General features: G+C 35.1%; 1 protein-coding gene across 7 annotated transcripts in view; it reads left to right on the top strand.

Annotated features, from left to right (window-relative positions):
* Nucleotides 1-14398, top strand: part of LOC126692119 (MDIS1-interacting receptor like kinase 2-like) — an 82238-nt gene extending 67840 nt beyond the window's left edge. For 2 of the 7 annotated variants that reach the window (XM_050387610.1, XM_050387605.1), the window contains 2 exons: nucleotides 12906-13631; nucleotides 13854-14398. In XM_050387610.1, the coding sequence (XP_050243567.1) occupies nucleotides 12906-13631; nucleotides 13854-14269 (1142 nt within the window). In that variant the 3' untranslated portion in view covers nucleotides 14270-14398. Of the gene's footprint in view, nucleotides 1-12831; nucleotides 13632-13853 lie in introns of all 7 variants that reach the window. The other 5 variants (XM_050387611.1, XM_050387607.1, XM_050387606.1 and 2 more) reach the window with 5 other exon arrangements.
* Nucleotides 14399-14773: the final 375 nt, after the last annotated feature.

The following is a 14773-nucleotide window of genomic DNA, read 5'->3' as shown; positions in this document are numbered from 1 at the left end:
TTATTTTCTTAGTTTCACATTTACTTCTAGTCCTACTCCTGAGTGTGTTACTAGTCTTCTCCTTCTTCATCATATATTTTTATATAATTGATATTACATATAAATATAATAAGTTATTATTAACTTGACAAAAATGTATGATTAGTAATTTAATTATATTAGTTTATGCATTCAATAGTTGTTGTCTTACCTATTTTATAACAGTTTTAGACTATTGTATAATATAGTTATATTGTATACTAAATTATATTTAGAATATTATTTTAAATTATTGTATATAATATGGAAGTTTATTTATACAAAAAAAGATTGATCATTTAATTTTTTACTCACTCCTCATGACAAATGACAAATTCCTAACTTTGCCATTGCTGACCCCCTAGAAAAAAATTTCTGGAGCCGCCACTGCTATAAGAGGATCGTTTTAATGGAGTTGGAACCATTGGCCCCAACGAGATTTGATAGGGAGGCCGCCACAAGGATTTATAAGGTTGATGTTCAATAGGTTGGTTTGTATAAGGCGGTCCAACGACGTCAATGGGAAGCTTGACGAGGCAAAAAGATTGTGAAATGATGAGAAGAGATTGAAAATATATGAAAGATTTTTAGAGACAGAAAAATATAATAGTAATGAATGAAATGAATATTTATACGTAATAGAGAAAGAAGAGAGTTTGATGCTATTGCATGAAAATATGGTGAACTAAAGTCGAAGAAGTAGTAGTTTTTTTTTTTTTTAGAATTTAATATCTGACTTTTAGATTGTCTAGAGCTTAAGCAAATAGAACTTTTCTTCTCCACTTGTAAATTGATCACCAAAATTATTCCAAGTCAAATCTTGGGATTATAGTGGTATTTGTTTTCGAACTTAAACTAGGATCTGTCGATTTTCCATGTTCAGAAATAGAGGTTGTGACTTGAGAGGTGGTAAACATTTGCTTATGTTATGTATATGCAACTTACATGATCAGTGGTCAGTGGAAGCATTTGTCCTTTGCAATTTTCATTTAATTCTTTTTACCTAGACTTGAGCTTACTAAAACTAAAAGTGACCTATGCCGAGTGTATTTCAACGCAACATGATTGGTAAATGTCAGTCATCCAATTCCTAGACCATGAATAACAATGTAGCTATGTTGGCGAAGAGAGGAATGTAATCGCCTTCCTTGTACTCCCGACCTTCCTTCCCTGAAGGCTCAGTTCTCAGAGATTGAATTGCGAATACCAAAACTGGCAGAGCAATCAGTATCGGAACCAACAAACTTGTTGTTTCTCCACCAGCCATGGATTCTCTGTGATTCTGAGAGAGAGAGAGAGAGAGATTTTGAAGAGCTTGAATATTTAGGAGGGAAAAGCTATTAGTATTGCATGCTTTTATCTACAGTTCGTTTTGCGGGTGTTCTTTTAATCTAGGTCGTTGATCTTTTTTGATGGAGTTAATTAGAAATTTTGGACAGTATAAGATTGACTTGGATTCTGTTGGACTAATTATAAGGGATAACAGAATTAGATGCGGGCACCGGGCAGTGAACGAGTCACAAATTGGTGAAGTAATAACTATCTCAAGGTACTGCTTGAAACTTCTAGTAGCTGAGGAGTTAATTGACGAAATTACCCTTAATGGGAATCAAAGAAAGATATGTATGGATAATGCATCCAGCATATAATGATAGAAGCATGGTTTGGATAATGGGCAAGACTTAGGTATAGATGTTGTTCCATAGATCTTCATTTTAAGATTTTGTCATATGGCTAAATCTTAAGAGGCGAATTTAAGAAATAACACATAAGGTGTTATATCTAAGTTTTGTCATTGGATATTTAGTTGTTTGAATTTACTTGCCTTATGTAAGAAGTGTTTGTCACAAATGTGGGCTTAATTGGACTAAAACGACCAAAGTGGACCGAATAAACCAAAGTGGATCGAAATGGACCAAATAGACCCAAGTAAACCAAAGTGGACCAAAATAAACCAAATGGACTAAATGCACTAAAGTATATCAAAATACCATATTAATATGGTTTAACAGAAGTGTATATCATTTTTATTTCTTTTTTAGGGTACATATCTTTAATTTCTAATGTCTATTTTGTTTGTGTTTTTAAGTTCAAAACTAATTAAAGAGTTTGGCCCAAACAGAAGAAAAATTTTAACTTTTCAATTAAAAAAAAAAATTTGAGCCCAAAACTAAAAATGCAACCTAAAAAAAGAATCAATTTAACGTCCAAATAGTCCAAATGGACCGAAATAGACTGAAATGGTCACTCCAACGATACCTCCTTAAATTATTGCTAGTGGAATGGAATTATATGCAATGATGGTAGAAGCGTTATAGGAATTTACATGGATGGGATCTATGTGGGAGGTAAGTTTAGGGAATTCAACTTCTCTTCCTTACCAAATTTAGTTAAGTCTAAGTTTTTGGAATACTAGACTTTGAGGGAGCATCCCTCAACACTTTCAAAGCTCACCTTCCAATCTCTTTCTAGTAATAATCTTACAGATCACTTCCCTCTTTTTCTCACGAACCTCACTCAATTGGAATCTTTTTACATTTACCAAAATCTAATATGTGGGCCCATTCCCAAAGAATTGGGAAATTCTAAAATCTTCAAATATTAGAGCATTCACATCAGTTCTTCTAAATTTTCTGTCTATTTTACACGAAAAAACCTAATTTTTCTATTTTACACATCCATTTTTACAAAATCACCCACATCAGTTTATCTATTCTACACATTTATTTATTAAAATATTCATTATTTTACTAATTTTTATTATTCACTCCCTCACTGCCCCTCTTTCTCACAAACCCACAGCCACCATCACCACCCAGCCACCATCACCACCCTCATCAGAAACCAAACAAAAATTAGATCAACCCACACATACCGATCAACTCACACGAAAAATCATCAGAAACCAAAGAAAAATCCGATCAACCCACACATACCGATCAACCCACACGAAAAATCATCAGAAACCAAAGAAAAATCAGATCAACCCATACATACCGATCAACCCACACGAAAAATCAGATTCAACATCAGATCAACCAACACCGATCAACCCACACAAAGAAAAATCAATGCCGATCAAAACGCCATCGTCTCCATGCCTCCACGCCTCCACACATACCCAGATCAACCCACAACCTAAATCAACCCAGACCAAGCAAACCCACATAAACCAAGACCAACCCACACCATAAACACAGATTAAACCACCATCAAGACCTCCCCACATCGCCGCCATCGATCATCGACCCAAACCCACACCGCCACCATCGAGACCACGCCACGCGTTGATCTCACCACGCTGTGACCCACAGCGCTGATCTTGCCACGCTGTGAACTCCGGTGGCATGCTTTGAACGAGAGAGAGATGTGAGAGAGGGAGAGAGAACTGAGGATGAAAGGATTGGGTGGGTTTTTTGTGAGAGAAAGAGAGAGCACAGAGAGGGAGGTGAGAGACAGTGGAAAGGAGAGAGAAAAAACTATTAAAAAACTAAATACACGGGCTACAGTGCCCGTGTAAATTTACACAGGTACTGTAGCTCGTTGAAAAATTTAGAAGATTTTACACATTTTTAAACGGACTGATGTGGAGTGTTTTTTGGTTTAAAATGTGTAAAAGTAGCCAAAATGTATATTTTACACATTTATACACAATTATCCAAGAGCTGATGTAAATGCTCTTAGATCTGCGTTATAACAAACTCACAGGATCAATTTCTTCAACTATGGGCCTTTTAACCAATCTCCAGTATTTGGATTTGTCTTTTAATATGATTAGTGGTTCTAAAGTATCTGAAATAAGATTTGTAAAGAATTTGTCATATTTGTTTCTTGATTCAAACCATATCAACGGTTCCATTCCCCTAGAAATAGGCAATATGAAGAGTTTGATTGAGTTGAACTTTAGCAATAACAAGATAGTTGGTCAAATCCCCTCCACCTTGGCTAATTGCTCATTGTTAAACTCCTTATCCTTAAGCCATAACTACTTAACCGAAATTGTTCCTTCTGGGATTAGAGACTTGTCCCTGCTAATTTATGTTAACCTCAGCTACAATAACCTTATGAGCAACATTCTCATTTTTCTCATTAACATAGCTCAATTTAACTTGTCATACAATTCTTTGGAGGGTCGAATCCTAGATATTTTCCAAAATTATGCATTTGAACGATTTTTTGGCAATAAGGATTTTTGTGGTGACATCAAAGGATTTGCTCATTGCCCTCCAACTTCTCAAATCATGTGCCAAGTAAAAATTTTGGTTCCCTTTACCTTTTTATTTGCACTTTTACTTATTGGGTATATTTTTCACTCTTGATGTCGGGTTAAGAAAACAAAATCAGAGACAAGGAGTGCAAAAAGGGGGGACATGTTCTCAATATAGAATTATGATGGAAAAATTGCTTATGAAGAAATCATTAAGGTCACAGAGGACTTTAACATTAGATATTGCATTGGAACAAGTGGTTATGGTAGTGTTTACAAAGCACAATTGCCTAGCGGGAAAGTTGTTTCGTTGAAAAAAATTCATCGCTTAGAGGCTAAGGACCCTACTTTTGACATGAGTTTCAAGAACGAGGTAAAGATTGATGTTAACAGAACTTCGACATCGAAATATTGTGAAACTTCATGGTTATTGCTTGCATAAATGATGCATGTTTTTGGTTTATCAATACATGGAAAGGGGAAGCTTATTTTGTTTCCTAAACAACGATTTTGAAGCAATGAAATTGGATTGGACTAAAAGGATGAACATCATCAAAAGCATAGCACATGCCTTATCTTAGATGCATCATGAATGCATACCACTAGTTATTCATCGTGATATACCAAGCAATACCCAATTGGACTTGATCTTGTAGTAGCATTCTTTCCTTTGATGCACAAATTTCCAATCTGTGACTAATTCCATTGCACAGATCCTAGTACGTGACTAACTCCAGCAACTTGAATAATCGTTGTTGGCTGCAAAGTTCTTCACTTTATTAACAATGAAGATCAAGAAGCATTTAGTTACAAAATCCTATAGCGTACAAACACAATAGCTTCTCACAGAGAAAATTAAACAATTGGTTTCTATATCCATGTATGACAACTTTTAAAATAAGCCTTATATATATCTAGAGTTGTGAGAAAAGAAACTCTAAACAAATAACACAATCGTGGGCCAAATTTCAAATCTGGAAATCATGAAATCATAAATCTTGATAGATCGAGCTTGCGTCAAGATATGTGTCAAGCTTCCCCTTTAGTCTTGATAACAGCTATTTATCGAGCTATGTGTCGAGTTTTAATAAAACAACTTTTCTTCCCTTATTTCTTGGATCAATCTTCATGTCTTTAAAGATACCACTTGATATGTTTGATAAACACAATTCTTGATATACTAAACCCAACTTAGATCTACCTAGTTACAAGTAAAGTGTATTTTTTCAAAAGATTAGCCAATTACATATAAAATATGACCTTAACAATTATTATTATTATTCAATAGCTGGGGGAAAGCAAATTTGGTTATGGATGCCTTCATTGGAAATACTAAGAGGTGTCAACTATTTGAACTATAAAGATCTTGACACCAATTCATTTAATATGATTGATTTTAAGGGAACCTAGCATTCAAGTTAAAAAGTAAATTACTAAGCTAGGGCTTTACCTTAGAGGGAGCTCTTCTAGAAATTCTCAAAGGCTAGGGCCAAACCCAAGCCGGGGGGTAGTTTTCTCTTTTATTTTATTTTTTTTATTTTTCCTACCATTTTTGTTTAATTAATGGTGATGGTTTCTGTGTGCATGTGCACATGTAAGCAACTAAGAGACTTTTTTTTTTTTTTTTTTTTGAGAAAGAAGCAACTAAGAGACTTGGTTACAAATTCCTCCTTGTAAAAATGATATGGAGAATGGGATAATGAGTTTCAATACTTACAAGTTGCCTGTGAGACTTATCGTCAAACATTAACTTTGGTTTACTCTAGTTTTGAAGGACTTCTTTACATTATATGATGTGTTAGTTTGGCTAGATTATATTGCAATTTACAACTTTAAGTTTGGGTAATTTTGATTTTCCCCTCTAACATTGCATAGCACATGAGCTTACTGTTAAATATAATGCCACATTAGCTCAAAATGATGTTGTTGTAAATAAATCAATTGAATTTTGGAATTATGGTTTATCGAGTAACCATCATATTTAAGTTTAAATAAATCTTTCTCAATATTTCCATCAATCTATGATTTTTGATATGTCTATGATTTTCCATATTTCTCTCAATCAATTCAATCTTCTTCGCTTTTGATCTAACTTAGCTATTATATATAAACTTCGGGTTTTTTCCTTTTCTTTTTAATATGTAAATATAAATATATAAATATAAGGTTCTTTTGATTAATAATTCAGAAGACCGTTTTGATTGAGTGGAGTTAGTTTATGCAATAGAAAGTTTATGCAATAGAAAAGTAGCTGCCTTGATCGGAAAACGATGCACTATGAATAAAAATAAAAAATCCTCGACATGCACAGACGCGCAATATTTATTTCTTTGACAGTAATAGGGTCATGACTTTGACAGTGATAGGGTCATGACGCGCAATATTTATTTCTTTGACAGTAATAGGGGATAGGGTCATGACGCGCAATATTTAATTCTTTGACAATAATAGGGTCATGACTTTGACAGTAATAGGGTCATGACGCGCAATATTTATTTCTTTGACAGTAATAGGGGATAGGGTCATGACGCGCAATATTTAATTCTTTGACAGCGATAGGGTCATGACTTGAAGTTTCTTAGAGCACTGTCAAAGAAGGGGCACCAAAGTCATGACTATGACTTCGACAGTGATAGGGTCATTTCTTTGTTTATTTTAGTTTTTGAAGGGCTTCTTTAGATTATGTGATTTTTTAATTTGACCAGACTAAATAAAAAGTTACACTCTTACGTTGATTTGATATTTCAGAGAAGTCATTTAGAATTCACTTAAGTAGACTGAGTAGGCTTCTCTTAACTTTCTACGAGAAGTCAACTTTTTATTGAACACATCAAAGGTCCCCAATTAACAATACCTAAGTGGATTCTATTCTTGAATGAACATAACACTATTTAAGCAAAAAGCAATCAATCCCACCGTCCATCTTACTTTTACAAAGACTCTGTAATAAAGTCTCTTGATTCCATTGTTATTTTTTTGATAATCTTGATTCCATTGTTATTGTATCCTTGGTTCCAATGTGACAAAATTAAATTTTTTATCATCCACTCTTTCTTGTGGTAATTATCCAATGTGAGATTTTTAAGAGTTAACAAACAGAATTACTCCCACGCGAATATTCTAGCAAAATGTGCTAGATGCTGCTGTTGAAATAGTCATCCAACTTCAGTGCCATGTGACAATGTTTCACCTCTGTTGCATTAGGAGGAAAGAAAAAACAAAAAAACAAAAATTCAAAGATGCATTTACACTGGACAAATCTTCTACAGTTTTTAACTCATAGCTTAATTTATAATATCCTTAATCCATGCTGACTTCCATTGTTTATTGTGGCCTTGGTTCCCTTTGTAGCATATTTTCTAATTTACTCTTGATTAGTATCAGTTTCATATACCAGGAACCACTTTAACCGTGGCGGTTCAAGATATTTTTATAGGAGAGTTAGCAATGACAAAACTAAAAATTTGTCATGAAGTCTAGTAAAAAATAAAATGATATTTTTTTTTTCTGTATATACAACTTCCATATTATATACAATAATCTAAAATACAATATAACCATATTTTACAATATTAATAGTCTAAAAAATTTATTATTAGTTTAAAGATCGGTAAGATAACAACCATTAAATTAATAGCAACTTATTATATTTATATGTAATATCAATTAAATAAAAATATATGATAAATAAGAATAGTAACACGCCTAGGAGTAGGATTAGGAGCAAATGTGAAATTAAGAAAAAAATAGTAACTAATATAAATTTTTTCTTTTGAAGTGTATGACTTTTTAATCATATACGTGGTTGCTTTCTTAGAATTTACGCAAGCATTCAATGACTTCTTTGACTTGGAAATCTATAGAGCATTTATCAAACTACTGGGTCAAATGAAGAGAAAAACTAAGAAAATATAGAAGTGAAAGAGAGATAAGGAGAATGAGAGGAGAATCACATATGTTGATAGAGATCTGTTGGTTGTAATGGTAGTGTAATTTTTTGCTTACAAAGAAGAAAAGTATGGAAAAAAAATACTTTCATTCCACTGTCAACAACAAAGTAAGTCAAAGTATCAGAGAGAAGGTTTTTTTTTTTTTTTTTTAATTTTAATTTTAACAAATAAGCAAAAATTTGGAACAATTTTTTTTAAAATAAAATTAAATACTATAAGTGTATGTTACTAGCACAATATTTTTACAAAAATTTTACAACAAAATCTAGAAGGCAAATTATTAAATATATGTAAAAAAGTGAAGTGGGAGTAGTCTACACAGCTACACACCTGTTTTTATAGGAAGTATTTTAACCACACACGTGGTTATCTAGTGGAGGTGAATAATTTAATTGCTACCTCCATAATATTTTTACAACAATTTTATAATAAATCTTAAATGATAAGTTATTATTAGTTCTAATTTTAATTTATAACTTAAATAATTTTTTTGTGCATCTATAACTGTCAATAATAATTTACCACTTAAAATTTGTTATAAAAATAGTATAAATATATTATTTCTTTATTAAAATAACTCTACTTTTTCTTTCTCTCTCTCTATATATATATATATATACTAATTTTTTTTCAAATATTGGGGGGGACCAAGGCCCCTTTGGTCCTAACGTACTGTTCCTTCAGCGTGTTCATTAAGTCAAGTCTCATTAAGAGACATGGCTTGCTTGAAGACTTCTGGAGGCAAGCTCATAAGAGCATTAGCATCAGAAGATGCTAAAGCCATATCTAAGGGTATTTTAGCATAAATGCATCAAATAACCACTGCATCAGAGAATGCTATAAGGAAGTATTGCAAAATTATTTAGAATTGTGCTACAGTACAATTCTAAAGATAGAATAGTACTGTAGCACAATTGTATAAGGTATATTAATTTTTTATTCCTTTCTTCTGACTCTCTCTCTCCCTTTGTTTCTCTTCATTCCTCTCCCCAACGGCTCTCTTCTCTCTCTCATCACGTCTCTCTCTCACCACAACGGCTTCTCTCTCTCATCACGTCTCTCTCTCACGGTGGGCTTTTCTGGCGTGGGTCGTGGGTCCGGCGTGGAGGTGAGACTGGGAAGTCCGATCGACGTTCAACTGGTGGCGATTTCTGGGTATTTTTGATTTGCAGCGGCGATTTTTGGGTTTCCGGTGTGGTTTGCAGCGGCGAGATCGGTTTGTAGCTGGGTTTGTGTAAATTTTGACTTGATTTTTTTTTTGTGGGTCATCTTGTGGATTTGGAATTTGCTATTGGTTTGATTTGATTTTGGGATGGATTTTTTTTTGGTGGGTTCATGGTGGTGGTGTTGGGGGTTGCCGTGGTAGTGGTGGTGGTGGAAGGGGGTGGGGTTTTTATTATGGGTCATATGTGGGTTCGTGGTGGTGAAGGTGGGGGCTTGCCGTGGAGATGGTGGTGGCCATGGGTTTCTGGGGTTGCCGTGGGGTGGTGGCGTGGTGGAAGGGGGTGGGGTTTTTATTATGGGTCATGTGGGTTCATGGTGGTGAAGGTGGTGAAGGTGGGGAGTTACCGTGGAGATGGTGGTGGCCATGGGTTTCTGGGGTTGCCGTGGGGTGGTGGCGTGGTGGAAGGGGGTGGAGTTTTTATTATGGGTCATGTGGGTTCATGGTGGTGAAGGTGGTGAAGGTGGGGTGTTGCCGTGGAGATGGTGGTGGCCATGGGTTTCTGGGGTTGCCGTGGGGTGGTGGCGTGGTGGAAGGGGGTGGGGTTTTTATTATGGGTCATGTGGGTTCATGGTGGTGAAGGTGGGGGGTTGCCGTGGTGATGGTGGTGGCCATGGGTTTCGGGTCTGAGGTTTCTGGGTTGCTGTGTGGGTTGCTGTGTGTGTCTGGAAGAGAGCTGAAAATGGAAGAGAGGAGAGAGATGAGAGAGAACAGATATAATTTTGATATATATTATTTTATTTTGTAAATATATTATTTTAATGAGTGAAAGAGGAAAATAGAAGTTTGGGATGTGGAGGTATTGTAAAATAAGATGGTATAATGATAAAGTGAGTTTTTAGAATTGTAAAATAGAATAGCATTAGCATTTCCCAATGCTAATGCTCTAAATGAGCGTTGGCAAGGCATGTGGGCTGGACCCACACGGTGCTTTGCACCCCAAAAAATCATCAGCTCTAAAACTAAAAGCGAAGGAAACCTTTAATTAAGTGTTAGAAATAAATCAGGATCATTACATCATTTATTGATTCCAATAATTTAAGGATCTTGTGCATGACAAATTATTGAATGCTTGGAAAGTATTATAAATGTATATTTTTCTCTCTCACATAAATGATAAATTTTACCATAAATTTAATTAATGAGACTCATAATTATGTGAGAAAGAAAAATATATATTTATACTACTCCAAAAGTAACTACCCCTCACATAGAACCTCTGATAAAGTGTAAGAAATAAATTGCGACAATTAAACCATTCGTGGATTACACTATTCAGATTCTTAAAAAAAGAAAAAAAAATTTGCAAACTTCGCAGCAATTCCACTGTCAGTAATCTAACAAGGGCGCAATTGCATTATGAGTTTCTATTCAAAAAGAAATTTCCAAGATGATTTCGTGGAAATCATGCCGGTAGATTCATGTAAATTTCTGCACTTCAATAGGGTTCAAAAAGACGATGCTCCGTGATAATCACGTTGGTATTCATACAAAGTAAAAAATAGAAAAGTTAAAAGAAAAATAATAAAAAATAAAAAAGGGGGAGGAAAAGAAAAAAGTAGCACATTCATTAAATTGACTTCCAGTCTTGGGTTGGTAAGGACTGTATTTCAATGATTAAAGTGTGTTGAGTGATGAATATATAACAATCAAACATTTGCCCCTTTGCAACGCACTCATCAATCAATCATAAACTCTAATATGGCTCCCTCTGTTTCCATTTCCATTCTGATAGTAGCATTATGGGTTCTTTATATCTTGATGCACTCCACAACTATGGTTATTGCAGCTGGCTCTGTGGCAGCATCTAATTCATCAGCGCTTGAACCAGAAGCGAAGGCTCTCCTGGAGAGTGGGTGGTGGGGTGGTCACTCCAACGATACATTCTTAAATCATTGCGAGTTTTATGGAATTTTATGCAATGATGGTGGAAGCGTCATAGAGATTGACATGAGTAGGGTCTATCTCGAAGATGAGATCAGTAAACTCAACATCTCTTCCTTCCCAAATTTAGTCCGTCTTAATCTTTCTCATAATCGGCTTGAGGGGAACATTTTTGTTGAGATAGGCACCCTTTCAAAGCTCACCCACCTTGATCTTTCTCATAATTGGCTTACGGGGAGCATTTCAATTGAGATAGGCACCCTTTCAAAGCTCACCCACCTTGATCTTTCTCATAATGGGTTTATGGGGAGCATTTCAGTTGAGATAGGCACCCTTTCAAAGCTCACCCACCTTGATCTTTCTCATAATCAGCTTAAGGGGAGCATTTCAGTTGAGATAGGCACCCTTTCAAAGCTCACCCACCTTGATCTGTCCGAAAATTCTCTCACAGGTAACTTGCCTCCTTCATTTGGAAACCTCACTCGATTAGTGAAATTTGACATTTCTTCAAATTCTATCAATGGTTCCATTCCCAAAGATTTGGGAAATTTAACAAATCTCACCCATTTTAGTGCGCAAGGTAATCAACTCATCGGTGAGTTACCTCTTTCACTTGCAAACCTCACTAGATTACAGGTATTTGACATTTCCTCTAATCTAGTCAGTGGTTCCATACCCAATGGATTAGGTAATTTAAAGAATCTTCTAGAATTAAGATTGAGTGATAACAAATTTACCGGAGCAATCCCTTCTGCTCTTGGCCTTTTAACCAATCTTTCCATCTTGGATTTGTCTTTTAATAAAATCAATGGTTCAATCCCTTTGTCTATAGGTCATTTAACTAGGTTGCAAACTTTGTCCCTTAGTGGGAACCAAATTAGTGGTTCCATCCCTGTGCACATTTCTAATTGCTCTTTACTCTACAACATAATATTCAGCCACAACTACTTAACTGGAAGCATTCCCTTTCTGAACAATAGCCTTTTTTCATTAAGACATATTGACCTCAGTTATAATTCTATTAGTGGAGGAGAAATACCTCTTTCGGGTTTAGAATTTTTGGATGTTAGCTACAATAACTTCAATGGATCCTTTCCTAAATTAATAGGCGATAAGGAGCATCTGCGTCACTTCAACCTTAGCAATAACAAAATTGTTGGTCAAGTTCCTTCGATTATAGGTCAATTACCGAAGTTGGAAATGTTGTCCCTTAGTTGGAACCAAATCAGTGGCTCCATCCCCAAAGAAATAGCTAATTGCAAGTGGTTGAGTGAATTGTTATTGAGCCATAACTATTTAACTGGAAGCATTCCATCTCAAATTAGTGACCTTCCGCTTTTAAATTTTATTGACCTAAGTTATAATACTATCAATGGGGAAATTCCTTCTAAACTAGGGGATTCACAAACTTTAAAGTTCTTGGATCTCAGCTGCAATAATCTTACTGGAAATATTCCGGATCTTTCAGCTTCAATAAATAAAGTGAACTTTTCCCACAATTCTTTCCATGGTCGGATCCCAGATGGCTACTTAAATTATGCACCTTCAACCTTCATCGGCAACAAAGATTTATGTGGTGATGTCAAAGGCTTCCCTCCTTGCTTGCCATCTTCCCCAAGCAAAGGTAGATCCATTGTCCATCAAATAAAATTTTTTGTTCCCTTAATTGCTTTCACTATGTTTTTACTTCTTGGGTATTTTTTCCGCTCTCAATGTCGAGTTAGGAAAATGTCATCTGAGTCAAGGGAAACAAAGAATGGGGATTTGTTCTCAATATGGAATTATGATGGAAAAATTGCATATGAAGACATCATTGAAGCAACAGAGGACTTTGACATTAGATATTGTATTGGAACAGGTGGTTATGGTAGTGTTTACAAAGCACAGTTGCCTAATGGTAAAGTGGTTGCCTTAAAGAAACTTCATCGCCTAGAGGCTGAGGACCCAAATTTTGACAAGAGTTTCAGAAATGAGGTCAAAATTTTAACGGAAATCCGACATCGGAATATTGTGAAATTGCACGGTTATTGTTTGCACAAACGATGCATGTTTTTGGTCTATGAGTATATGGAAAGGGGAAGTCTATTTTGTGTCCTACGCAACAATGCTGAGGCTGTAGAATTGGATTGGATGAAGAGGGTGAACATAATCAAAAGTATAGCACATGCCTTATCTTATATGCATCATGAAAGTGTCCCAGTAATTGTTCATCGAGATATATCAAGCAACAATATTCTATTGAACTCTGAGTTAGAGGCATTTGTGTCAGATTTTGGCACGGCTAGACTTCTTGATTCAGAAACCTCCAATCAAACTTTAATTGCTGGGACTTACGGTTATATTGCTCCAGGTGAATTATATATTATTTTCGTAATTATCCTAGATATTATTCTAAATGTTTAGTCACATGTAGAGCTTTCTACATAGTCATTCTTGTTAGAAACAATTACTTTTATGATGGAAGTTTTATACACTAGCAAGTTTTGTCCAAACGTCCAAAAAAAAAAGAAAGATTAATGTTAAATGAAAGATATTAATTTTTTCATACCTATTTTTTGTCCAATATTTGCAGAATTGGCCTATACTATGAAGGTGACTGAAAAAAGTGATGTTTATAGCTTTGGAGTGGTGGCATTAGAAATATTAATGGGAAGGCATCCAGGCGAATTGTTGACATCATTATCTTCATCTCAAAGTGTGATGCTAAATGAAATATTAGACAAGCGTCTCCCACCTCCAAATCGTTTGGTTGCACAGGATGTTTTTCTTGTTGCTGCAATTTCATTTGCTTGCTTACGTGCTAAACCAAAGTCTAGGCCGACAATGAAATCAGTGTCTCAAGAATTTCTTTGTCATAAGAAACCAATAATGAACCCCTTACATGCAGTTTCAGTATGGCAGCTAAGAAACCAAGAATCTTATATGTTTGGAGAGAGTGAAACCCATTCTGAAAGTCCTTGTTTTCTGGTTGAGAAAGATAATGTTTGATGAGATTCTTCAAAAAAATTGTTGTGTATTACAATAACAATAGCTTAAAAATCCTGTTTGTAAGTTGTAATTGTTGTTCTTTATGATCTGTAACCTGTATTTTGTAATATGAAATTTAAGTCTTCGCCACTTTTCTAATGCAATTCGGAGGTTGCAAAGGCTGATCTGTATGCTTGATGCTTGACTCGAAGATTTCATACTTGTTTGACTTACTCACATAAGATTCAACAATAATAATGAAAAATTTGTAGGGAAAACAATTAATAAAATCTCTACCTCCCTTGCTAGTTGCTATCTGCTCCCAACACACGCAACCCTCTCTCACAAAAACATAATGTAAGACTTTCTACTTGCACTATCCATTCTAAATTACACCAATATGATGTTATCCTCTTTCGACCCACATTACAATCGCACACTCAATACCTGTAACTCCCCCGTTCTTTTCCATTCCAATCATCCACCGCTAACACCTTTGTTGTTTTTGTAACCCCATGACCTACT

This window comes from Quercus robur, chromosome 7 (assembly GCF_932294415.1).
Source record: "Quercus robur chromosome 7, dhQueRobu3.1, whole genome shotgun sequence".
NCBI lineage: Eukaryota > Viridiplantae > Streptophyta > Magnoliopsida > Fagales > Fagaceae > Quercus > Quercus robur.
Note: the sequence above shows the minus strand (reverse complement) of the source record. Positions and strands in the feature narration are given on the sequence as shown.